This window comes from Henckelia pumila, chromosome 4 (assembly GCF_033568475.1).
Source record: "Henckelia pumila isolate YLH828 chromosome 4, ASM3356847v2, whole genome shotgun sequence".
NCBI classification, from domain to species: domain Eukaryota; kingdom Viridiplantae; phylum Streptophyta; class Magnoliopsida; order Lamiales; family Gesneriaceae; genus Henckelia; species Henckelia pumila.
Genome location: NC_133123.1, coordinates 24,164,130 through 24,189,239, shown reverse-complemented (window position 1 = coordinate 24,189,239; position 25,110 = coordinate 24,164,130). Strand labels below are relative to the sequence as shown.

Here is a 25,110-nt window from a genome sequence, read left to right as displayed (position 1 = left end):
AGATAGCCAGTTATTCTAGGGTCGCTCAACCCTAGTGTTTTCTTGTATGATCGGGTACCGTGTGACATTCACGAGACCGACGGGGCAGCGTGTGCGGTTTACCCAGGACGGTGATAGTTCAAGATCGGGTTCAATATGTGTGACACCCACTAGACTTGTGTACTCATATTTACGTATTGGGTATTAGCACTCACGTCCCTGCTTTTATCTCGGACATCCTATTCGACGGGGCAGGTTTGCAGTTGGACTAGAAGCGAGATCAGTGGTTGGTCAGGTGACCAGGACTTGGTAGCAGGGGTCGCCGGTGAATTCTAGTTTAAGTTTTTTCGGTATTATTTATTCATTCGATTGTGTTTTATATTATTTATCTTGGGTTCCTTGTTAATTGTTCTGGTTGTTTTTTGTCGGCAATGGCGGACCTACATGGTCTCGAAAGGGTGCGATCGTCCCTCCTAAAATTTTAAAAAAAAATTAGTACTATATAAATAATATCACTTTTAAATACAAATTTAATTGTGATACCGCCTCTTTGAAATTATTTTTTAATAAAAACTTAGTATTATATATATATATATATATATATATATCTAAAATATTAATTTAATTTTACATTGATTAAGATGATTTTTGATGAATAAGATAAGAATAAATTTATTTTAGTCTATAATAAATTTGGAATTATGTTTTTTATTGTCCGATATCTTTTTAAAGAAAACGAAAAGTCTTTTGACTTTAATGTTATAAGGGAAAATTGTTGTAATTTACTCAAGTTTATCCATTTGATTTCATCAAGTTAAAGGTATCTTAGTACTAACTTGATAGCTTTAGTTTTTACATTTAAAAATAGCAATTAGTTATCTAAAGTTTTTGGGATTAGCGAGCTTGGCTAAAAGAATGGTTCATTAAAAAAATCAATTATATCATTTGGTACATAGATTTACTTTTAAATTTAGCATTATTATTACTGTTGTAACTGTAAAGAGTGTTTTCACCAATAAAAATCATAAAAACATCAATTCGTAATAGGTTGGGAGATGAAATGTTCTTAAATTATTGTTTGATGTCATATATTAATGAGCGATGTGTGTATGAGACATTTGATAATATATGTATTATTCATCATTTTTTTTATTGATTATTATTCATCATTTTCAAATTATGAAATCTTGGTAAGTGTTATTATAAAAACATATGAAGTTAATTATATATGACATTTATTATATATTTTGTGTTGTATTAGTTTTTAAATTTATTGAGTTTGCTCCTCCTGGTTAAAAATCCTGGGTACGACACTGCCTGTCGGGTTAGCATTTTTTTAAGTTTTTCGTAGTTTACTCTCATTGCGTTTTTCTGTTAAGTTAATTGCATGCTTAAGAATCTGATTTGTAGGTGATTCTGGATAGGGTCGCTACATGGCACCAGTGCAGCGCTAATGTGGAACCAATGTATATCGTGTCACATCAGCATTCTCGATAAAAAATAAAAAATTACCAAAAATTTGAATATGCATGACTAAATTGAAATTTAAAAACATAAAAAACCAAAATTACAAATGGACAAAATTATGGGGAAAAAATGCACTTTTCCCTTTCTGAAAATTACATTATGATTTCCTTTTGAGAAGGTTATCATTATTTGATATTAATGCAAGTTCTGCACTATGAAACGATAGAAAATCTTCTGTAACAAATTGGTGTAACAATGTCTGTTACACCAAATAGTTCTTGATACGTGTCTCTTTCTTCATCACATGAATATACAAATTTTCTATTTATAGATAACTCTTGAAGATAGAACAGAAGTTAGAAATAAAACTAATTCAATATTTTCCATAAAAAAAATTAAATTCAATATTTGAATTTCAACGCTATGTTAGTTAGACACCATGTGTTATTTTGTTGAAGTAAATTATGTTATCGGTCCCATTCGTCTTAATTAGTATTTTCAAGCAAACCAATCTTGACTACTTACTTTAAATGCATTTGTTTTGTTCTGTTTTGTTTTTGTTTTGCTTTTGGGGTGGCAAATACCTATATATATATAATATTCTTTACGCATGATTTCTCATCCATCACAACACACAATACACAGCTAATTTCAAAAACAAACAAGTGTACGTGATGGGAAAGTTTAAGCTACACACCATTTCTATTCTTTGCTCATTATTACTGCTTTTGACATATAATTCATATGTCTACGGCAAAACCGCTGAGCCAGTAGAGAAGTGGTTCAAAAAGCTAAAGAAATCGACCACACCAAAATTCAAAATCGTCGAGTTCTACGTTCAGGACATAGTGAGCGGCGAAGGACAAACCGTGTTTCCGGTAGGGAAAGCCAACATTTCTTACACTTCGCCCACAAATTTCGGCATAGTAGTGGTTGCGGATGATCGTGCGACCGTCGGACGTAATCCCAAGTCCCCGGATCTCGCCAGAGGGCAAGGGATGGCCGCCTTGGCGGATTTGAATGACAGGGTGTTGTACCTGAACGTCATTTTTTACTTCACCGAAGGGAAGTACAAGGGGAGCTCAATCGACGTATTGGGACGAGATCCGATGTTGGTGAATTCGCGCGAGCTATCTATAACTGGTGGTACCGGTGCTTTTCGATCGGCACGTGGAGTGACTTGGATAACCAATTGCACACCTTATAGTCCCACTGGCTATACTTGTTTCAAATACACTCTGTATTTTACCCATTTTTAGTTCCGTGCATTCGTGTGATCATGTGTTAGTACGTTTGTGATCCAGATATTCAAGCTGTGTAATAAATTCTCCAATAATATATTTTACCATTGTGTTGAAAGAAAGTAAAGTATCCCACTGAGAGTACATTTCCTGAATTCGGGAAAATTAAATATGACATGACATATTTATAATTAATTAATGTTTTTATTCAGTAATTATTTTATAAAGGGAAGCAACACTACTCGAATATCTACTTATTATTGTATTGACTATTGAATATACAAATATATATGGCCTTCAAAATTAAATAAGATGTCATTTACATTTCAATTTATGTTAAAAATGGTTCCAACAAAAAATCGAGTACAAGTATATTTCATCACTCGTAATGAAATTAAATGGGATATAAAACCAAATCAAAAATTGAAGATCGTATTTTACAATCTTTACTTACTTCTAGTTTTCACTAATAAATCTCGTTGTCACTTTCAACACATCAAAAAGAAATATAAAATTACATCAGTTAATTCATATATAATATATCTGTAGATAGAATTCAATAGTATATATAATCGATCGAGCGCTTGGTCGTAGGTTAAAACTTAAAAGACTTTATAATTATTAATATTGGTGTTACTCAAATCTTTTAAATCGAACGATAGTCTAAATGTTACCTATGGATCGCTATCTTAACACTGGCAGCGTAAATATTTGCAATCCAAATTCAATTGTACTTAAAAAATCATGGGCAAGAGTAGGATGACTATCTTTGGCCAAAGGCAAAATTTCGAAATTTAGGCCGCCTTATAAGATAACTTGAACGAGAGAGTGATGTTACGGCTTACGGGTCACGACTCACAACAACGATCGATATATACGACGCACATAAACGACGTGTTTATGAAAATTAATTTAATGTTAATCATTCAAAATTAAATAAATTCATACTTATTTTAAATATCGAAAAAAACTTGGTCAGTCAGTTCTATGTGAAATATTTTTAATTTGGGAAAACTACAATTTTGCTCAATGGTTTTTTGCAATTTTAATTTGGGCATTTGTTGTTCAGTTCCAATCTTAATAATCATCTAACTTTTAATTTTTTGTAATTTTAGTGTTTTACATCGTAAGTACGGATGTAACACTGCACACATAAACGTCATATCCTAATGATCAGCTTCACGCTATTTAAAAAAAAGCTAAAAATTTCAAAAATAACAAGAGAAATCAAATTTTGAGTCTTGACAGCATAGAGTCAGAGATTTAGGAACGTGACGGATTAATATTCTATTGCAGCTTTCCCAATCACACATCTATTTTATTGGAAAAATAATATGTGACGGCTTGAAATTTCATTTAATTCCAATTCCCAGTCTCCTACGTGATCTTCTACATAAAAAAAAAAGAAGTAAAAAAACTAGTAAACATAGTCCACTTCGGTGTTCTTGACTAGCATTTTTAAAAATTGGTAGCCGTAGAATGTAAAATCCAGCAATAACATTATCTCATAATTTTCACAAAAAAAATTGCCATTATAAATAACCACACATACATGAAGTCTCCATAAGCAATTCCCACTAAATACATTAACTCATACTCATTTAACAATTGATCGATACTAATCAAAAGTTGAGCAATGGGAAAGCTTGACATGAGCAAGAGTTTCTTGATCTACTCACTTATCTACGTCGCAGCGATCTCCGGTGCCTTTGCCAAATCCGGCGAATCCAAAGGCCCCGAACCCGTAGATAAGTGGTTCGCAGGACTAAAGAAATCGTTTGTCCCGAAGTTCAAGTTCATCGAGATATACATCCAAGATATTCGAGGAGTCGCCAACCAAACAGTGTGGTTGGTGGCAGAATCCAACATCAGTGCCACTTCACCGACGTTTTTCGGCCAGGTTTATCTTGCGGACAATATACTAACCACCACGCCCAAGTTCGAATCCACGAGACTAGGACGGGCTCAGGGGTTCGGTGCGTTTTCGGACTTGGAAGTGCCAGCTCTGTTTTATAGCTGGAATCTTGTGTTCACAAGTGGTGAGTACAATGGGAGCACACTGTCTATTTCTGGAAGAAACCAAGTGTTGGATTATTCGAGTGAGTTCTCTATTGTTGGTGGCACGGGACATTTCAGGATGGCGAGTGGAGTTGCCATAGGGGCTAATTTTCTACCAAGGGATGCTCGTGGTATCTCTGTCCTCAAATATACTTTGTATTTCACATATTATTGAATCTGCAGATCATTCACCTTTATTATAATTGGTTCTTGAAATGTTGTTTGAAAATAAGTTTAATTTGAGAAATTGATGTTTGTCGGAATAAAGCATTTATTGAATTTAAGGTTATATATATGTATATTGTCTGGCTAAAATTTAGCTCATTTGATGTGTAGATTTTAGCTGTGACAAAAGTGAATTCTTCGTTATTAAAGCAATATTAATATTAAGGAAAAAAAAAAGGTCTTACCCAAGTATTTTTAAAATTTTCTGACAATTTTAGTTTTTTTTATCGAGACAAATGATGTGGCAATGCGCATGTAAATGTCACAACAGAAAAAGGAAAAAAATTCGGGGAAAAAATATATTGAAAAAAAAATAACAAAAATAAGTAACGAAGACTGAAAACTAACGGCATAAAAGACAATATTTGTTTTTTTTTTTTACAATAGAAAAAAGGACTAAATTGTGGGGAAAAAATATATTGAAAAAAACAAAAAAAACAAAAAACAAAAATAAGGAAACTATAGAAAAAGGACCAAATTGCGGGGGGAAAATATATTTAAAAAAACAAAAAAAAATAAGGAACTAAGACTGAAAACCAACTGCATCCAAAAAGCTATAATTGTTTTTTTTTTTGAGTCAAAAAAACTATAAATATGGATGTGTCAAAGGAAAAGGAAATAATTAGTAGAATGCAATATTAATGGAATGGGTGATATTATCTTATCTTAAAAGAAAATTGTAATAATATTAATTGCGTCACGCCACTTTTTCCAATTAATTTTTTTGTCACTCATTAGAAATTTGTTCAATCGATTAATTAAAATATTATGTTTATGTTGGGTGGCTGCTGTTATTAGAGGTGGAATAGGGTCGGGACCCGTCCCGTAATCCTCCTACCCAACTTCAGTTCCGAAAAGAATTAGAAAAATTTTTATCTCCCGATCATGTACCCGACACATGTCGGGACCCGAATGTTCGGGATCCCGTCGGGTAGGGAGAGGAAATCCCGAAAGTTTTTTCCATATTCGAGATTTCGTTCGAAAAAAAAATGTAATTATTTTATAAAAAAAATGTTATTAGAAACTTATATTTATAATAAAAAATAAATATTCAACTTAAACCATGCTTCAAAAAAAACTTAAAACATATAATATTAAAATATTCCAGATATATTTCAAATAATGCTTCAAGATTTTGGTTAGAAAAAAAAGTGTATCGGATACCATTAATAAATAAATTTTGTTAAATAGATCAAGTTTGGCATGATCCGTTGATATCTGGGCAAAGTGATGAACACGAAAGTTATAGCTCTTTGTCTTGTCTTTCCAACGCATTAAGAATCACTCAATTTGGATTTCATATGAGAGATTTAAACTCGAAATACCAGATTGTGCTAGAAATTCAGCTCTGCAGAATTTTAGTTTCAAACCAGCAATTTCAATGCAGTTTAGCATTTCCTTATTCTCATATTCAAACTTCGACTTGTACATATGATTTGTCGATCATTGTCTTAGCTTCGTAACATATACTTAATCGTTTAATTTGGATAACCGAGTTGCAAGAACCAAAATACCATAACTGCTCGAGGTAAACTGATTCTGTTTTCTGCTCAACTGATCTAATTCATTTTGGTCTTGCAACGTCAGTTTGATCTAGATAACATCCGTTTTTGCTCAACTGACGTGAATACGATATGTTTCAAATTGAGTTTTCTATGCAGTCGTCTTAGAGACTAATCATTTTCAACAATGAGTAGTGAGATATCATCAAAACACTAGTGTTCGTCAGAAATTCAGTTTGGCTAAATTTCAGTTTTGGCTTCCATCTTGAGTTTAACAACTTTACACTAGAATAAATATGTTAGAAACACAATTACAAGTTTTGTTATCATCAAAATCAAAGTTGCTTGTGTTTCACAACCCAACAGACTCATAGTCTTTACAGTAGCAATATCTCGAAAATTTGGAATCGCTTCATACGAGACCAATTTTACAATTTACCATTACATTGATAAATTTTGTTCTTCAGAATTTCTCTCGTTTATTAAGAAATTTTATCTTTGATGATTAAAAAAAGTAAATAAAATAGTACCGTAAAAAAAGTAAATAAAATACAAATTTTTTTTTGAGACTAAATAAAATACAATTTTCATATAGTACAAAAATATATAAATGAATAAATATATCCATTTTTCAACAAAGTCCAATTATGTTCAAATAAATCATGCTCACGGCAGGACATTGACTTCGTTGGCATGGCAACAAACTTCCACTAGTATTAGACTATTAGTCACTACCTTAAAATTTTCAAGTTTATTTTTAATTTTTTTAAAAAAATTTGGTTATATGTTCATTTACTTTTTTACAATTTCGGTCTTTTAAGTCATCAAATTTCGGTATTGTGTATTTCGATTTTTGGCAACTTTGGTTTTTATCTGTGAGACGGTCTCACGGATCTTTATTTGTAAGACAGGGTTAAATTCACTAATATTTACAATAAAGATTTATATTTTTGGTATAAAAATTAATACAATATCATGAATGATCCAATTAGAAAATTCTTCTCACAAAATTTATCCGTAAAACCGTCTCACGAGAGTTTTTGTAATTTGAAATATGGATGACCAAAATTTGAAAAAACAAAAAACATAAAAAAAAAACAAACAAATAACTGTTTTAAAAACTTAAAACTTTTATATTCTTGAATTCGTTGCCAAGTCCATTACACTCGTGATTAATTTTGTTCAAAGAAATCATACTTAAGGGAAGGATACCGATATTGACTTTGTCGTCGGCCAATTAAGAAATGGCACCAGATGCGACCAAATTCCAGTACTAGTTGTTACCATAAAAATATTCAAGTTTATTTTAATATTTTGAATTACATGTTTTGTCATGTATGTTTTTTTTTTTTTTTTGGGATGTTGGTTCTCTATACTATCTAACTATTTTTTGTGATTTTAGTTTTTCTTATTTGGAATTCTGATGTGTGGCACCACACATATCAATGTTATGTCGAAAAAAATATTAAAATTGAGGTTTTTTTTATTTTTACCGTAAATTAAATAATAAATTTCAAAAATAATGTAAAATTAAAAAAAATTTACAAATACTGTAAAACTCCAAATTTGACAGTGGACTTTCATTTACACGTAGGCATCGTCCTCCGCCACGAGGCGCGGACGCTGCTTATTTGGCAGCGTCCGCGCCACGACGCTGCCAAATAGGCAGCGTCCGCGCCCCGTGGCAGAGGACGCTGCCTACTAGGCAGCGTCCTCCGCCACGGGGCGCGGACACTGCCTAGTTGGCAGCGTCCTACGCCACGGGGCGCGGACGCTATGCCTAGGTGGAGAATTAAATTTATTTTAAATCATCTAACACTGACTTAATTATTAAAAAAAACGCGTATTGAACGCATAATAAATTTTAAATATATTATATAACGCGCAAAGAATTAATTTAACGCGTAAACAATTAATTCTACGCGTAATTTTATTACTATATATATATGTTCACAAATGTTATTCGGATATCACTCATACAAATATTAAACTCTTTAAAATTTTCTCTTTTTTTTTATCCGTTTTTCATTTTTATTTCAAAAAAATATATCGAGAATGGAAAACATTGATATATTTTTATATTTTGGTGGTCATATTATTGTGGATAGTGGATCGATTGTGTATAATATTCCTTATACTAGACCGATGCGAGTTCTACGTACCATTACTTTGTCCGATTTGGTTGAAGCTGTGCATCAAATATTGAGGATTGATCCAACTACTTTTACTCTCAAATTGTCAACGAAATATTCTTTCATGAAAAATTCATCTTGGCATGAAATTCAAGTCAATCTTATCGATGACAACGCTTTAGAGTTTATGATGCAATCTCCCAATATACGTATATTGCATTTGTACGTGGAAGCAAACCAAATTGACCATCACGTTGGTCATGTAGACCAAGAATCGGATATTTTACACGTCACCGAAGGAATGGACAACATGTATCTTTATCCTGAAAGTGGATCGTGGGATCAATATATCGTCGGCACATCAGAACCTGATCCTGCAAGTTGGCCGCAAAGTACACGTATTTGGGAACAAAATTATGGTGAAGCAAATTGGAATTCAGAAATTCAAAACTTTGTGCCACGTGTTGATGATCCTAGGAGTGAAAACGAAGATGTCCAGATAAGCGATACAGAGCCAAAGATGTCATACGGGGAGTCTGAGGAAGAAGATGATGACGATGTTGAAGATGTGAATGATGATGTACATGTGAATATCCATGCAAATACTGATGAGGGAACATCATCTCGTCCACCACCTCGTCAGAAATTACAGAGGCAAGATGTTCCTTTCTTTTCTACCACTTCTGATATGCCATCTTTCTTTAATACATATTTTGAAAAAGAGATTCCTGATTCTATTGGCGTACCTCATGACATGCGGACAAGATACTATAATGAGGAGAGAGGAGAACTATGTGTAAACATGGTTTTCAGGGATAAAAAAGATCTGATTGCATCTGTGAAGGATTATTCGGTCAGAGTTTCTAGGCGTGAATATCTTGTTATTGAGAGCACACGCATTTTGTGGAAAATTCAATGCAAAAATGATTCTTCCACCGTCAGATGTCGTTGGGGTCTTCGCGCATCTTTCAAGGAGAAAACAGGTTATTGGAAAATAATCAGATATGGTGGGCCTCATACATGTATATCAACCAACGTCGGCATAGATCATCATAACTTGAATAGTGATATGGTTGCACATACACTAATGGGCATTGTACGATGTGATCCTTCGTACGAGATTAAATATATAATAGAGAGTGTGAAAGATAAATATGGATATCAAATCTCGTATACGAAGGCGTGGCGGAGTCTGAAACGTGCAGTGGAAATTGTTTATGGAACTTGGGAGAGCTCTGTTCAATTACTGCCAAAATATATGTGTGCTCTTTGCAAATACAATATTGGAACAATTGTCGACTGGAAGCATCTCAGAAACAATGAAGAAATAAAAACATTGAACTATTGTTTTTGGGCGTTCAAGCCGTGTACTAATGGATTTCGACACTGTCGAAAAATCATTAGTGTCGACGGTACACATTTGTACACAAAGTACAAACACAAAATGTTGATCGCTGTCACTCTCGATGCTAACAATCAAGTTCTACCATTGGCTTTTGCAATTGTCGATGAAGAAACGTCTGATTCCTGGAAGTGGTTTTTGGAAAATGTTGGACGGCATGTTGTATGTGGCGAAAATGGTGTGTGTCTAATATCTGATAGGCACAAGGGAATCGTGCGAGCCGTTGAAGATCTACCCTATTTCAAACCTCCACAAGGTGTGCACCGTTTTTGTTTGCGGCACGTGTGCTCAAATTTTAATTCCAGGTTCAAAGATGTGCATTTGAAAGATTTGTGCTGGGAAGCAGGTAGTCAACATCAAATTTGTAAATTTGATGCAACAATGGAGGCAATTAAGAACAAAAATATTTTGGCACACAGATATTTGGATGGAATATCAAAGGAAAAATGGAGTATGGCCCATGACGGAGGTTGGCGTCGTGGAGTGATGACGACCAACATGTCCGAGTGCTTAAACAGTGTGTTAAAGGGAGCTCGTAGACTGCCTATATCTGCAATAGTACACTTGACCCTTCTGAGATGTGTCCAATATTTCATTGAACGTGTGACAAAAGGTCAACATATGGTTCAAGAAAATCAATTGTGGTCGGATTATGCACGGCGAAAGTATGAGGAATGGGCAAAGAAATCTAGTGAACATCGTGTTGTTAAATATGATGTACGATCACAAACTGCTCAGGTTGCGACCGGAGGAAGGCCAAGTCGCGGCCAACACATGCAAGTGGTGAGAATATCAACAACAGATTGTTCATGTGGTAAATGGACAATTTTCGGCATCCCGTGTTCTCATGCTATTTGCACCGCTAAATGGCACTCGTTAGATCCCACGACACTTGTGCAGCCATGGTACAATATATCGGAGTACCTCGCAACGTATGAAGAAAGATTTGAACCTCTTGCAGATGAAAGATATTGGGATCGTCCTACCTTTGAGTTGCAACACAACCCAGTTAGACGTGAAAGAAGAAGAGCAGGTAGGGATACAACGACTCGACTAAGAAACGAGATGGACATGCCGGTAGCGAGAGAGAGACAACAACGAAGAACTAACAGGTATAAACTTTGAAAATTTAATTTGTTCCTAAAAATATGTCTTGTAATATATTTTAATTTGTATATGTCTATTTTTTTTTTCAGGAGCATCAGATGAACGTGGACAATTGATTGCTTGACGAAAAATGTATAACAAATAAATGTTTGTTGGTAGCATATGCGTTTTTATAATTGTGTCATATAATGTATGCATTGAATAAGATATGTATTTGATATTGGTTAAATGCATTGATCTATTACACTACTAGCATTTTTCTTCATATTTGTTTGAATCAACTTAATAAAGTATTTAAAATAATTGTGGTGTAATAAAAAAAAACTCATACGGAAAGAAAAAAAAAATCACATGCATAACTAATTATCAATTAATATAACACAAAAAAAAAAAATATCATTATTGTTCATGACAATTGCAGTTATACAAATGACCACCGGTACCACAAGCAGGTGGTCTACGTCTACGTTGTCCTCTACGCACAACAGGAGCATCAACAATTTCTTCACTTCTCTCTTGTTGCTCATCTGAATAACTAGGGAATATTACAGGTGACGGAACGTTTCTTTCAGGAGCCAGAATATTGCGTTGACCAGTATTAAGCAGATCTGTAAAACTTTGGATATTTTCACAAAATGGAGTATGATAACCGGCATCAACATATGAACCAGATGGTCCTGCACCGTAAAATCCACCGAATGGTCCGGTATTGTACAACCCACTAGATGGCCCTGCGTTGTCGAACCCACCAGATGGACCCGTGTTGTAGAACCCACCAGATGGACCCGCGTTGTAGAACCCACCAGATGGACCCGCGTTGTAGAACTCACCAGATGGACGAGGAGGAACAAACCCTGATGATGACTGATGCGAATCAGAGGATGACACACTAAAATTTTGTGGAATATTACTGTGTCTGCCAATATCTAAATTCGGTTGATATGGCCTAAAACCAAGCCCAGTTACTGCAGGCGATATAAATCGTACAGTAATGCGATCATACCATGGAAAGTAATCATCATCGATTTCCCTAGATCTTCTGTAGCGTTCTCCTCGGGCAACATTACTCAATTTTCCATTCCAAAGAATAATTGCATCTTTATGATACTCTCTCCAATCTGTGTTGCGATGACCTGTTCTATTAACATTGTGTAGGTTATCGTTGTCAAGTGCAGGCCTAGGAATAGATTGTCGCATTTTGAACTGCCTCAAGACCCGATCAGGACGATGCATCTCCACAATATCAAAACAAATCAGAGGACAAACACATCTCCAGATTCTATTATCGTATGTACTAATGATCGCTTTAACATCAACATCTTTCTTGTTGTAAACTATCCAATTAAACTGCATAATAATAATAATAAAATTATTTTTAATTAATAAATATAAATTAATATAATTGCTGTAAAATTTCAATAATCCAATAACACACCTCGGCATTAGTCATACGATCGAAGCAATCCCTTATAATTCTAACAGCGTGCGTTGGTGAATGAGTGTAACTAAACACATTTGACCACCTACAATAAAAAAAGATTATTAAAATTATTACAAAATGAATTTGTAATTTATAAAAAGCTAATATTTTTCAAATATTACCGTGCACCATAAGGAGCATATGGAATATCTTCCTCGAATTCATTTTGAGGCACAGTCAGAGATAATCCATTTATATCAGGATTAACAAATGTAATCCTGCTCCATGCCCATACCTGCCATCAGTAATAAATTAAATTATAAATTATTATAATGTGATATTAGGTGAACTTAAAAATTTATACCTGTAGGATAAATAGAGGCCCGGATATTATAGCTTTTCTTATCCGTGTTGCATTGCATAACTCACGATATAGGAATGCTAGAACTGCACTTCCCCAATTATAAGATCTGATGCGTTCAATATCCCGAAGTAGTTGCAAAAAAATCAATTTAACAGATCCTCCTTGATAATCTGGAACCATGATTCCTCCAATAATTATTAATGCTACACAACGGGTATATTTTACGACATCTATTTCTGGACTATTATCATCGATATGTGCAGCCATGCAATGCCCATATAAAGCGGTCATCGATAAGTGGCCACCTTTGAAATGCGACGTCAGTGGCGTAAATCCCAATAAATCCAAACATATATGCTGCCACTCTTCAACTTTGCGTGAAACATCTATACCAATTACAGGCTCACCATCAATAGGTAGACCCCAAATAATGGAAATATCCTGTAAAGTGATGGTTGATTCACCACATCTAAAATGAAAGGTATGTGTTTCACGTCGCCATCGTTCAACCAAAGCAGTAATTAAATGATTATCATATTGCCGAGATCCACACAACAAAACACCATAAAACCCCATATTATTTAAATATGCAATCACACGACTGTGCAGACCATGATCATTAAATAACTGCCAAATCAAATTATCGGATCGTTTGACTCGAACTATGTCATCAATTGTTATTGTGGAAACTTCTGACGACATATGTGTGGCTTGTAAATATAGCACACTGGAATCTATTGGCCCTCGATTTGTTGTCATCCTGACAAATATACTAACAATTATATAATGCAAACCAATAAACACATATTATAAAATTACAAAATAACAAAACATAAAAATAAAATAAAATAAATTTTAATCTATGCATATAACAATATATGTCTATATATTGCACATTTTTAATATAATAACGATAACAATAAATTTTATATATATATATATATATATATATATATATATACGTATATTTCAATCTAATAATCTATATTATATAGTATATCAATAATAAGGTAATATCACATGCGTATATATCTAATATAATAACAATAACAATAATAAAGTTTATATATATATTTTTTAGTATTTTAATATATATATATATATATATAATTCTATATTTATATATATTATAAGATTAAAATAATAATAATAACAACACTTAACGTAACATAACTATTTTTATTATTAATACATTTAATTTTTATTATATTAATATAATATAGTTAATTATAAAAAAGAAGAAATTTGAAATAAATACTAAAACATATTATTAAAATAAACTCAAAAAATCAAAATAATGCTTAAAAAAATTCTGAAAAACAATCCATACCTTCAAATGGATTTTTTTAGTACCTGCAACCAACAATTAAACATATTTCAATTATAGTAACTCAATTAAACCAAAACACCCAAATTAAAAAACCCTAATCTCGAATTTACCTTAATTTTGAAATAGAGCTCCAACCAACCAAAATATCTTCTTGCTAGTTTGAACAACGATCGGCGGTGATGGAAGATGTGAAAATGCTCCACCTGTGGTCGGACGATGTTTTCGATACGGCGAAGAAAACTCAAAAAATTGGTGTAAAAAAAAACCTCTCGTTGTAAGGATTCCGAAACTACTCTCGGATTTGTAATTGGAGGAACGATGATGGAGAAATCTAATGTTAAAGAAACAAAAATTGATAAGGAGAGAAGAGTGCCGTAGACAATGGAGGATTTGAGAAAAAAAAACTGATAATGTGGGTGGGGGCAGTCCATTGATATTATCAATAATGGAGCGGATGCTGCGTCGTGGCGTGGGGGTGTGCCACGCCAGCAGCATCCGCTGCCACTAGGAGCGGATGCTGCCACATTGGCAGCATCCGCTCCTAGTGGCAGCGGATGCTGCTGGCGTGGCACACCCCCACGCCACGACGCAGCATCCGCTCCAAATGTTAGCGGACTCTGCCCACGTGTACTGAGTATCCGCTGTCAGATTTGGAGTTTTACGGTATTTGTAAAATTTTTTTAATTTTACATTATTTTTGACATTTATTATTTAATTTACGGTAAAAATAAAAAAAACCCTTAAAATTGTAATATATATATATATATAATACTAATAATAATTCGAGTTTATTTCAAACTTTTAAAGCGAAAAATACATGTATTTTTGTTTTTTTTTTCAATTTTGACCATCTATGTTATCAAATTTCAGTCTTGGTCGTCTTTGTCTTCTAATTTGTTATCATCTTAGTTTTTTTTTATCGAGAGTGCTGATGTGACACTGTAAAACATTAAAATTGAAATTGAAAAGAAAAAAAAAGGGAAAAAAAAGAATAAGACTGATATTTAAAACAGGAGTTATTTGCACCAACCACCCCTGTAAAATATTGAAAATGCACATTTCTCCCATGTGAAATTTTAATAGGCATCTTCAACCCTGGCCTTTTAAAAAATTAGCACACTCGCCCCTTCAAATACGTGATTGTTACGCACGCGCCCCTCATGCGACTGGGCAAAAATTTTGATATTTTTTTGCACCAAATACCCATGTGAAATATTAAAAATGCATATTTGACCCCTGTGAAAATAATTTTTAAATCTATTTTATCCATAATACACAATTTTTAATAAAATCCAATTATAAATGTTTAGCAAACATTTTTTGTTTTATTAATTTTTATTTTTTATTTTAAATATATTATCATTAATTAATTATTTTCTAAAAAATATTATTAGTTTATCATGTTATCATTATTTTATTAAACTCACTTCGTATTTTCAACTTTTTCATTAAAGATGCATTCATAAACAAGTATTCAAATAATTTCAAGTACCAAAATATTGAACTAAACTGATAAGTTCAAACATATTGCTTTTTCGATTAAGGATTATATATTATTGAATCAAAATTTAAATTTTTTGAGAATATGCATTGCACAATTTGTAATAAATAATAAAAAATAACATGCTTATATAATTCTAAATTGAAAAAGTAACATTCATGAACTTATCATTTGGTTCAATATTTTAATATTTTTAGATATTTAAATCCTTATTTATGAATCATGTTTAATGGAGAAGTTGAAAACACGAAGTGATTTGATAAAATAATGATAACGAGATAAAGTAATAAATTTTTTTAGAAATAAATTAATTATAAATTATAAATTTAAAATAAAAAATAAAAACAAATAAAATTAAAAAATTTTGGTACTTATCATGCACTTATCATTTTGATTTAATATTTTGATATTTTAGGTATTTAAATCTCGTTTATGAATGCATTTTTAATGGAGATGTTGGAAACAAGAAGAAAGTTTAATAAAATAATTATTACAAGATAAAATAATAATATTTTTTAGAAAACAATTATATAATCATAATAAATTTAAAATTAAAAATAAAATTAATAAAACGAAAAATGTTTGCTAAATATTTTATAATTGGATTTTAATAAAAATTGTGTATTATGGGTTGAATAGATTTAAAAATTATTTTTACATGGGTTAAATATGCATTTTTAATATTTCACAGGGGTATTTGGTGCAAAAAAAATATCAAAATCTTTGCTCAGTCGCATGAGGGGCGCGTGCGCAACAATTACTCATTTGAAGGGGCGAGTGTGCTAATTTTTTAAAAGGTCAGGGTTGAAGATGCCTATTAAAATTTCACAGGGAAAAAGTGTGCTTTTTCAATATTTCACAGAGGTGTTTGGTGCAAATAACTCTTTAAAACATACGTGAACAAAATCTTAGAGAGAAAAACATACCGACCAAAAATTCATTTTTCCTCAGCATTTGGTCAGTTTCAAGGTAAATATTTTATAAGACACGTTTTAGTTTGTTGGGACCGGGTGTATCCGTTCATGTTCATGAAAGAAGTTCCAATTTCCAGTCTACTACGGAGTCTAATTCTAATTGTATAAAAACTAATAAAGCATAAAAACACATATATAGTCAACCTCGGTGTTCTTGACTTGCATTTCTTAAACATAGTATAGGTACCCGTAGAATGTTAAGTCCAACAATTTTTTTCATCAAAATTTCCCAACTAATTGCATCTATAAATAACCAGTAACACCCTTCATTTATCAAGTATCAACAAGCTATTCTCGATAGATACGTACATTTATACTCACTTAACAATTAAGTGATACTAAGCAAAAGCTGAGCAATGGGAAAGCTTGACATGAGCAAGAGTTTCTTTTTTGAAGGCAGCAAGAGTTTCTTGATCTACTCACTTATCTATGCAGCGGCAATCTCCGGTGCCTTCGCCAAAACCGACGCATCCAAAGGCCCGGAACCCGTAGATAAGTGGTTCGCAGGACTAAAGAAATCGTTTGTCCCGAAGTTCAAGTTCATCGAGATATACATCCAAGATATTCGAGGAGTCGCCAACCAAACAGTGTGGTTGGTGGCAGAATCCAACATCAGTGCCACTTCACCGACGTTTTTCGGGCAGGTCTATCTTGCGGACAATATACTAACCACCACGCCCAAGTTCGAATCCACGAGACTAGGACGGGCTCAGGGGTTCGGCGCGTTTTCGGACTTGGAAGTGCCAGCTCTGTTTTATAGCTGGAATCTTGTGTTCACAAGTGGTGAGTACAATGGGAGCACACTGTCTATTTCTGGAAGAAACCAAGTGTTGGATTATTCGAGTGAGTTCTCTATTGTTGGTGGCACGGGACATTTCCGGATGGCGAGTGGAGTTGCCATAGGGGCTAATTTTCTACCAAGGGATGCTCGTGGAATCTCTGTCCTCAAATACACTCTATATTTCACATATTATTGAATGTGTTTGTAGCATGAAAAAGTGGTTTAGCGCTTGATTTTTAAATGTTGTTTGAAATTTATATATGTTTTGATTGTTCCATGTTGTTGGGAATAAATTAAGTCTTGCATTGAAAGGTCATATGTGTCTTGTCGAATTCTTCAATTGAAAGTGCATAAATCTTCGAACTTCAGTGAACTCTGAAAATATTTTAAAATTATCTAAGTTATATTGGATTCCGAGAAATGAATATATTCAAATAATAATTTTAATATTTTATATCGCTTGTATTTGAAATGAAGTGCTGTAGAAAATAGAGTCAACACCAACGATGTTTTATTTGATGTTTTTCACCCCGAACTTTTGATGGCTGATGATGATGACAATCTTCAAGATTTTATGGCACAAATTTTACATACCATTATTAAAAAAAAATAGTCATGTTCTGAATCGGTGTCTTGAAAAATTAAAAGGCATGCGTTCAAATCGAGTGACGCCATTTTTCGCAGAGGCCATTTCATGAAAGCATGCGTCTGTTGGAGCGGAGCAATGGTGCAGCCGTCGTTTCACTTCCTTTATCAGCCTTCTGTGGCCATTTGACCGCTGCCGCTGTATCTTCCGCTCCTTCAACAGGTTTATTGTCCCCTCGTCGTTTCTTTCTCACGCACACAAACAATGGAATTTCTTGTTTGATTATGATTTGATGAACTCTGGTTTTGCTTCTGAATTTGTAGAAATAGGAAAGGGCCTGCATACATTTTCCTGGAGTGTTCGATAACGGAAATCAGAAATGAACAACAATGAAGGTTTCCACTCTTTCCTATCTTTCGAACTCGACTCTATTTGTTTTCCTCAGTTGATATTGATTTCAATTTTCCATCCGATGTGCAGAGTCGAAGGATGCGCGCAAGAGGAAGATGAAAGGAGTTGCAGTAGAATCTGCGGAACCAGCCCATCAAACAAACCCCTTCAATCTTCCAGGCCAAAACTTTGCTACTCAAGATCCCTTCCCCAATGCTCCACATTTCATCAGTGGCAGCAATTTGCATGCTCCATCTATTCTAAATGCAGCCGCGCCATTCAAATCCTTCACATCTATGTTAGCCTTTGCGTTAGAGGACAGCGGTACCTCTAGTTCGTCTGATTCAAAACACCAGAGCAAAGAACTGGATCTAATAATCAAATCCCATGTATGAAATGATTTTTCTTGATCACTTTCATCATCAGATTTGTCAAGATTGTAACTTGATTTTTGCGTTGTAGGGTGAAATTCTGAGGGGACAAATTGAGGCTGTAATGGAGAAGAACCAACACTCGATCCATTATGCAGTTGAGGAAAAAACAGCCAAGAAACTTAAAGAGGTAGAATCCGATATACGTAAAAAGTTGAGGGAAAACGCGGAGTTGGAGAAGAAAGCTGAGCATTACAAGACCGAGGCACAAAGGCTGCACAGAAGAGTGATGCACCTGGAGCAAGTGGCTATGTCTCTTAGAGAGGGCTTGGAGAATGCCACGTCAGCACGTCGGTATGAAGAGAATGTGCAGGAAGATGCTGAGTCGTCATTTGTGGATACAGAAAGGCCAAGGCTGGTCAGGCTCGGCTGCATGGTCTGTGAGAAGGAGATAGCAACAGTGATGATATGGCCTTGTCGCCACATTTGCCTCTGCTCGGGCTGCGATGCTGTCACCAAATCATGCCCTTTTTGCCGGTCAATCAAAACTACAAGTGTGAAAGTTAATCTCCCTCTAGAATAGGAAGGATTCTATTTCTTCAAAAAGATCATTTATATTATTATTCATTAAACCTTAAGCCAAGTTCTTGTTTTTCTGCTAAATATAGACAGACATTATTATTAAGCTTTACCATGCTGCGCTCTATGCATATCCCTAAATAAATAACTCAAAAAAAACACGGAAATAAGAACAAGGCAGAACCAAGAAACAAATCCAATCACAAAGGTGTATATATATATTTCACTAAAAGTGAATCACGCGTAAAACCAAACCCTTCTGCCGGGTTATGGATAAACATTACAACATATAAAGAAAAATTTGCTAATTCTTCAAAAAATATTTTCTTGGAGAGAAAAAACATTATATAGAACTAATTGCGTGTCGTCTATGAGTAAGAGCCGGATTAATGTCCACCCATAGGGATAAAGATCCGGAGTTAAGCCCAAACTCTCTTTCGGGGAATGAGATCGGATGTTTTTATCGCATCTATTTTAGCAGCAACAATGAAATCATTCATGCTTAGACCTCCTGCAAGTTATAGGAACTTCACCATCAAAAACAGGTCCAATTTTTAAATGTAACAAAGTTGTAAATTTAACCAAGCAATTGATCTATTGGTTTTTTCGGATCGTTTCAAGCTCATACCAATAGACGAAGTCCACAGCTCCGCTCTAACTTGATTAGGCTCCTCTATACGAAGTGTAGGAACGTGCCCTGTGGATTCTACAGCACCGTTAATCCGGTTGATGAGTACTTCTGCACAGTTTGTATCTTTCACTTTCCACAAGCATTGTAGCCTTAAGGACCCTTCTTCATGTACAAGTCTCCAACCAACAACCTGCATGAAAGAGTTTCAGAAAAAAAAAATTGAACTTTTAGATTTTCATTTCCCAAATATACCTTTACTACATGAACTAATTTCCAAAATAAATGGGATATGACCAATTTAAGAATATTGAGACTTCAAAACTAACGGGAGGTCTTGAAAATGCATCATACAAATTCGAATTAGAAAACTAAAAAACATATTCAGATTTCAGATAGGCACAGATCAAGAAAAGCATAATCTTGGCAAACTGCAGAGCCCATCTGACTAATAACTGTTAAAATTCGACTAGCTCAGAGTACAAGAAATCAAAGTTCATGCATAATTGATCCCAAAAAAAATTAAAATTTGACCCAAAATCTGCAGCCAAACTAGATTCTGATATCGGTAAAGGGCTAACTAAGAACCTTGAACAGCAGCTGCTTGGCCTCAACTTCTGATAAGGGCTGGTGAATTTGAGAAACTGGGATGCAGTCTTGCTGAGCCAAAGACAGAGCCGAAGCATTTGGGATCAAAATCTTGTGCTCTGTGCTGGAGAACCCAAGCACTTTATCCCCGAATTTGCTCTCCAATTCTTGCGGAAACGGGTCCCTCGCTCCAAAATCACCCAATAAATCTGATCCTGCTGCTTGAATTTTGAATGGACATGGAGATTTGATGAAAGGGATAAATTTTTGGGGGTAGTTCAGTGGCTTCGTAGGAAGATGAAGAAGGGGATACAAGAGTGTGCGATGAGTGGAAGCCATTGGAGAAAGAGTGGAGTTCATAGTCGCAGGATTTTCGGAAAGGAAAGGGGATAGGATATGGTTTTCGAGTTTTTAAATTGGGGAAATTAATATTATAAATGTTGAAAATATATATAAATATATATTATTATTTATTGTTGAATGTTGAAGGTTGAAAGTTGAAAATTGAGTTGTAAAATATTGAAAATTAGTGTGTGATGATGTAATTAATGATGTATTAATTTTTGACTAATCTCCAATTGAGATCTATAAATAGGTCTCTCCATTTGTGTAGAAAAACACAATTGTGAAGAGAGAAAAATTTTATAAAGTGTAGAATTTGATAAATTTTGAGTTTTTGAGTTTTTACTTTTTACCGTAAATTTTTACTTTTTCACAACACGTTATCAGCACGATCGCTCGAAGGTTCTCTATATTTTCCGACGCTCCAAAATACAAGAAGAAGTCAAAAATATTCAACAAATAAGAATTTTTATTTTACTGTTTATATATTTTTATTGTGTATATATTAATATATAATATCATGTTATGAAAAAATAAGTTTTTTTCAAAACTTGTTATAAATCCTGGGAGGATGTTAAGACGACATCCCACACTCCCGGTAAGGGATACGACAAGTATAAAAGCCTCTAAGGTTTTTAAACAATAACGTGATATATATTTATTATGTATATATATATTAACTATATTAATATATAATTTCATGTTATTATATAAAAGGTTGTCTATGACACTGACCTTATAATAACGTGATATGATATATATTATTGTGTATTTATATACTAACCATATTTGTATAATCTCATGTTATTATATAAAAGGTTGTCTACGACACCGATCTTATAATAATGTGATATGATATACTATACCTGACTTTATACTAACTATATTGGTATAATTTCACAACATTATATAAAAAGCTGTCTACGACACTGACCTTATAATAATGTGATATGATATACATAATTATTTAATTATGATTATCATTATATGCATTACATGATTATCACGAATTTTTATTCAACACATACTCAATTTTTTCTTTACCCCCAACGGTCACAAACGGTAACAAAACGGCTAGTTTTTGCCCTATAAATATGTTCACTCAAACTCATTTTCAATCACACCAAATTCATTCTTTCTCTCAAAATATTTTATCCTCGTTTTTTTCGAAGATGGAGATGACGACATTTATAAGGATATTTTTCATAACGACTATGATCATCATGCTCACGAGTCTTTTACTCACCAGCGATTTTCCAACACATATTTTTTCTCTATTTGTATACGCACTTGTAATTTACGTTCTTCCATTATTTTGTATTGTCATATTTATGGAAATTAACTAATAAAATGCATTGTTATTTTCTAGTACCACCATGTCGAACTTGGCGAAACTCGAATTCATTGCACTTGATATAACCGGAAAGAATTATATGCCATGGACCCTCGATGTAGAAATGCATCTCGAGTCATTGGGTCTTAACGAAACTATCAAAGAAAATAACATATCATCCTCACAAGATAAAGCAAAAGCGATGATATTTTTACGCAGACATCTTGATGAGGGGTTGAAATGTGAATATTTGACCGAAAAAGACCCAATGATTTTGTGGAAAGGGTTAAAAGAACGTTTTGAGCATATACGGGAAGTTATACTTCCGACCGCACGAGATGAATGGAATACTTTAAGATTCCAAGATTTTAAAAAGGTGAGTGATTATAATTCTGCGATGTATCGAATTGTCTCACAGCTGAAATTTTGTGGGCATAATATTACTGAGATGGAAATGCTTGAAAAGACATTTTCCACATTCCACGTATCAAATATAACTCTACAACAGCAATATAGAGTGCGTGGATTTTCAAGATACTCAGAACTCATCGCATGTTTACTCGTGGCGGAAAAGAATAATGAATTGCTCATGAGAAATCATCAGTCCAGACCTACTGGTTCAACGGCATTTCCTGAAGCAAATGTCGTAAGTAAAAATGAAAACCAAAATCAAAGATATAGACAAGATTTTGGTCGAGGTCGTGGACGAGGACGTGGGCGTAGAAATGATCGCGGTCGTGGTCGAGGCCGTGGATTTGAAAATAAAAGAGATAGTTATTTCAATAACTCATCTCAAAGGAACGTCACGAACCACCCACAAAAGAGGCAGCATGATAATACGGGTGAAAATGAAAATCATCCAAAAAGAACTGAGAGTGTTTGTTATAGATGTGGCACTCCAGGACATTGGTCAAGAACTTGTCGAGCCCCTGAGCATCTGTGTAAGCTCTATAAAGATTCAATAAAGGGGAAAGAAAAAGAGACCAATTTTACTGAAAACATTGACCATGCAAGTGGTTCAATGAATTTAGATGCTGCTTACTTTTTGAATGATTTCGAAGATATTGATTAAATATACTGGTGGGAAAAGAATGTAACAATGTAATTTTTATTTTATAAAACATATTATATTTTGCATGTATTGTTTGCATGTATCTTTCTTAATTCATTTTATTGCATATTGTTTTTGAAGATCATTATGGAAAATGTTATGATCAAAGATGGAAATAATGCACTGGAAGTTTGCATACCAGATAGTGGTACAACGCACACTATCCTCAGAAATGAAAAATATTTCTTGGAATTAAAACCAACAAAAACAATGGTGAATACAATATCAGGTCCTGTAGACTTGATTGAAGGATGTGGCAAAGCACAATTTTTGTTACCTAATGGTACAAAATTTTTGATAAATAGTGCTTTATATTCACCACGATCACAAAGAAATTTGTTGAGTTTTAATGATATATATTCTCATGATTATGATACGGAAACAATAACCGAAGGAAATGAGAAATATATGTGTCTTACTACATATAAATCAGGAAAGAAATATGTAGTTGAGAAATTATCAATGCTCCCTACTGGATTGCATTATACACATATAAGTCCAATCGAATCAAATATGGTTATTGGAAATTCTTCAATACTAACAAATTGGCATGATCGATTGGGACATCCTGGTTCAATAATGATGCAAAGGATTATAGAAAATACAAGTGGTCATCCACTGAAAGACCAGAAGATCTTTCAGAATAATAAGTTTCAGTGTAAGGCATGTTCTCTGGGGAAACTTATTATAAGACCATCACCAGCTAAAATCCAAAAGGAATCACCCATATTTCTTGAACGTATTCAAGGTGATATTTGTGGGCCAATTCATCCACCATGTGGACCATTTCGATACTTTATGGTATTGATCGATGCCTCTAGCAGATGGTCACATGTATGTTTATTGTCCACTCGGAATGTGGCATTTGCAAAATTGATGACTCAAATAATAAAATCGCGGAATCAATTTTCCGAATATACGATCAAGAAAATAAGACTTGATAATGCTGGAGAATTTACTTCCCAGACTTTTAACGACTATTGTATGTCGATGGGAATTACTGTTGAACATCCTGTAGCTCATGTTCATACACAAAATGGATTAGCTGAATCATTGATTAAACGTCTGCAGTTGATTGCTAGACCAATGATTATGAGAACGAAACTCCCTATTTCTATATGGGGACATGCAATTTTACATGCTGCTGCATTGATTCGCATCAGGCCAAGTGCATATCATAAACACTCCCCATTGCAGCTTGTATTTGGCAAAGAACCAGATATTTCTCATTTGAGAATTTTTGGATGTATGGTGTATGTGCCTATTGCACCACCTCAAAGAACAAAAATGGGACCTCAAAGAAAGAATGGTATTTATATCGGCTATGATAGTCCATCAATCATTAGATATCTTGAGGCTCAGACAGGCGATGTGTTTACAGCACGGTTTGCTGATTGTCATTTTGATGAAAATAACTTCCCAATGTTAGGGGGAGAAAAGAAACACATCGAAAAAAAAATCACATGGTATGTACCATCATTATTACATTTGGATCCTAGAACTAAACAATGTGATAAAGATGTACAGCAAATTGTGCATTTGCAAAGAATAGCAAATCAAATGCCAGATGCATTTGTAGACACAAAAGGGGTAACAAAATCATATATACCTGCTGTAAATGCCCCTGCTCGAGTTGAAATTCCAAAGAAACAAAATGAAGACATTCATGATGTCATAAAACGCCTGAAGAGTGGAAGGC

General features: G+C 33.8%; 5 protein-coding genes across 5 annotated transcripts; 4 read left to right on the top strand and 1 right to left on the bottom strand.

Annotated features, from left to right (window-relative positions):
• The first annotated feature begins 2,120 nt into the window (after nucleotides 1-2,120).
• Nucleotides 2,121-2,705, top strand: LOC140860689 (dirigent protein 1-like). The gene has a single exon (XM_073263696.1). It carries the CDS (start codon nucleotides 2,121-2,123, stop codon nucleotides 2,703-2,705), a length of 585 nt encoding a protein of 194 aa, XP_073119797.1.
• A 1,618-nt stretch (nucleotides 2,706-4,323) lies between these two features.
• Nucleotides 4,324-4,920, top strand: LOC140860688 (dirigent protein 22-like). The gene has a single exon (XM_073263695.1). The coding sequence runs from the start codon at nucleotides 4,324-4,326 to the stop codon at nucleotides 4,918-4,920; it is 597 nt and encodes a 198-aa protein (XP_073119796.1).
• Nucleotides 4,921-16,918: 11,998 nt separating this feature from the next.
• Nucleotides 16,919-19,468, top strand: LOC140865674 (probable BOI-related E3 ubiquitin-protein ligase 3). The gene is made up of 4 exons (XM_073270391.1): nucleotides 16,919-18,291; nucleotides 18,393-18,464; nucleotides 18,550-18,848; nucleotides 18,922-19,468. The coding sequence occupies exons 2-4, from the start codon at nucleotides 18,449-18,451 to the stop codon at nucleotides 19,411-19,413; spliced, it is 807 nt and encodes a 268-aa protein (XP_073126492.1). The 5' UTR covers nucleotides 16,919-18,291; nucleotides 18,393-18,448; the 3' UTR covers nucleotides 19,414-19,468.
• LOC140860687 (dirigent protein 22-like) lies at nucleotides 17,059-17,679 on the top strand. The gene has a single exon (XM_073263694.1). The coding sequence runs from the start codon at nucleotides 17,059-17,061 to the stop codon at nucleotides 17,677-17,679; it is 621 nt and encodes a 206-aa protein (XP_073119795.1).
• Nucleotides 19,469-19,600: 132 nt separating the features above from the next.
• On the bottom strand, nucleotides 19,601-21,025 carry LOC140866706 (probable pterin-4-alpha-carbinolamine dehydratase, chloroplastic). The gene is made up of 3 exons (XM_073271737.1): nucleotides 20,626-21,025; nucleotides 20,038-20,230; nucleotides 19,601-19,920 (listed from the first exon to the last, which is right to left on the bottom strand). Exons 1-3 carry the CDS (start codon nucleotides 20,983-20,985, stop codon nucleotides 19,829-19,831), a joined length of 645 nt encoding a protein of 214 aa, XP_073127838.1. The 5' UTR covers nucleotides 20,986-21,025; the 3' UTR covers nucleotides 19,601-19,828.
• Between the last annotated feature and the right edge of the window lie 4,085 nt (nucleotides 21,026-25,110).

Coding starts and splice junctions, on each gene's coding strand:
- LOC140866706 (XM_073271737.1), bottom strand. CDS start 20,985: ATGAACTCCACTCTTTCTCCAATGGCTTCCACTCATCGCACACTCTTG. Junction 20,231..20,625: donor CCAAGCAGCTGCTGTTCAAG/GTTCTTAGTTAG, acceptor TCTTTCATGCAG/GTTGTTGGTTGGAGACTTGT. Junction 19,921..20,037: donor GCTGTGGACTTCGTCTATTG/GTATGAGCTTGA, acceptor TATAACTTGCAG/GAGGTCTAAGCATGAATGAT.
- LOC140860689 (XM_073263696.1), top strand. CDS start 2,121: ATGGGAAAGTTTAAGCTACACACCATTTCTATTCTTTGCTCATTATTA.
- LOC140860688 (XM_073263695.1), top strand. CDS start 4,324: ATGGGAAAGCTTGACATGAGCAAGAGTTTCTTGATCTACTCACTTATC.
- LOC140865674 (XM_073270391.1), top strand. Junction 18,849..18,921: donor ATCTAATAATCAAATCCCAT/GTATGAAATGAT, acceptor TTTGCGTTGTAG/GGTGAAATTCTGAGGGGACA.
- LOC140860687 (XM_073263694.1), top strand. CDS start 17,059: ATGGGAAAGCTTGACATGAGCAAGAGTTTCTTTTTTGAAGGCAGCAAG.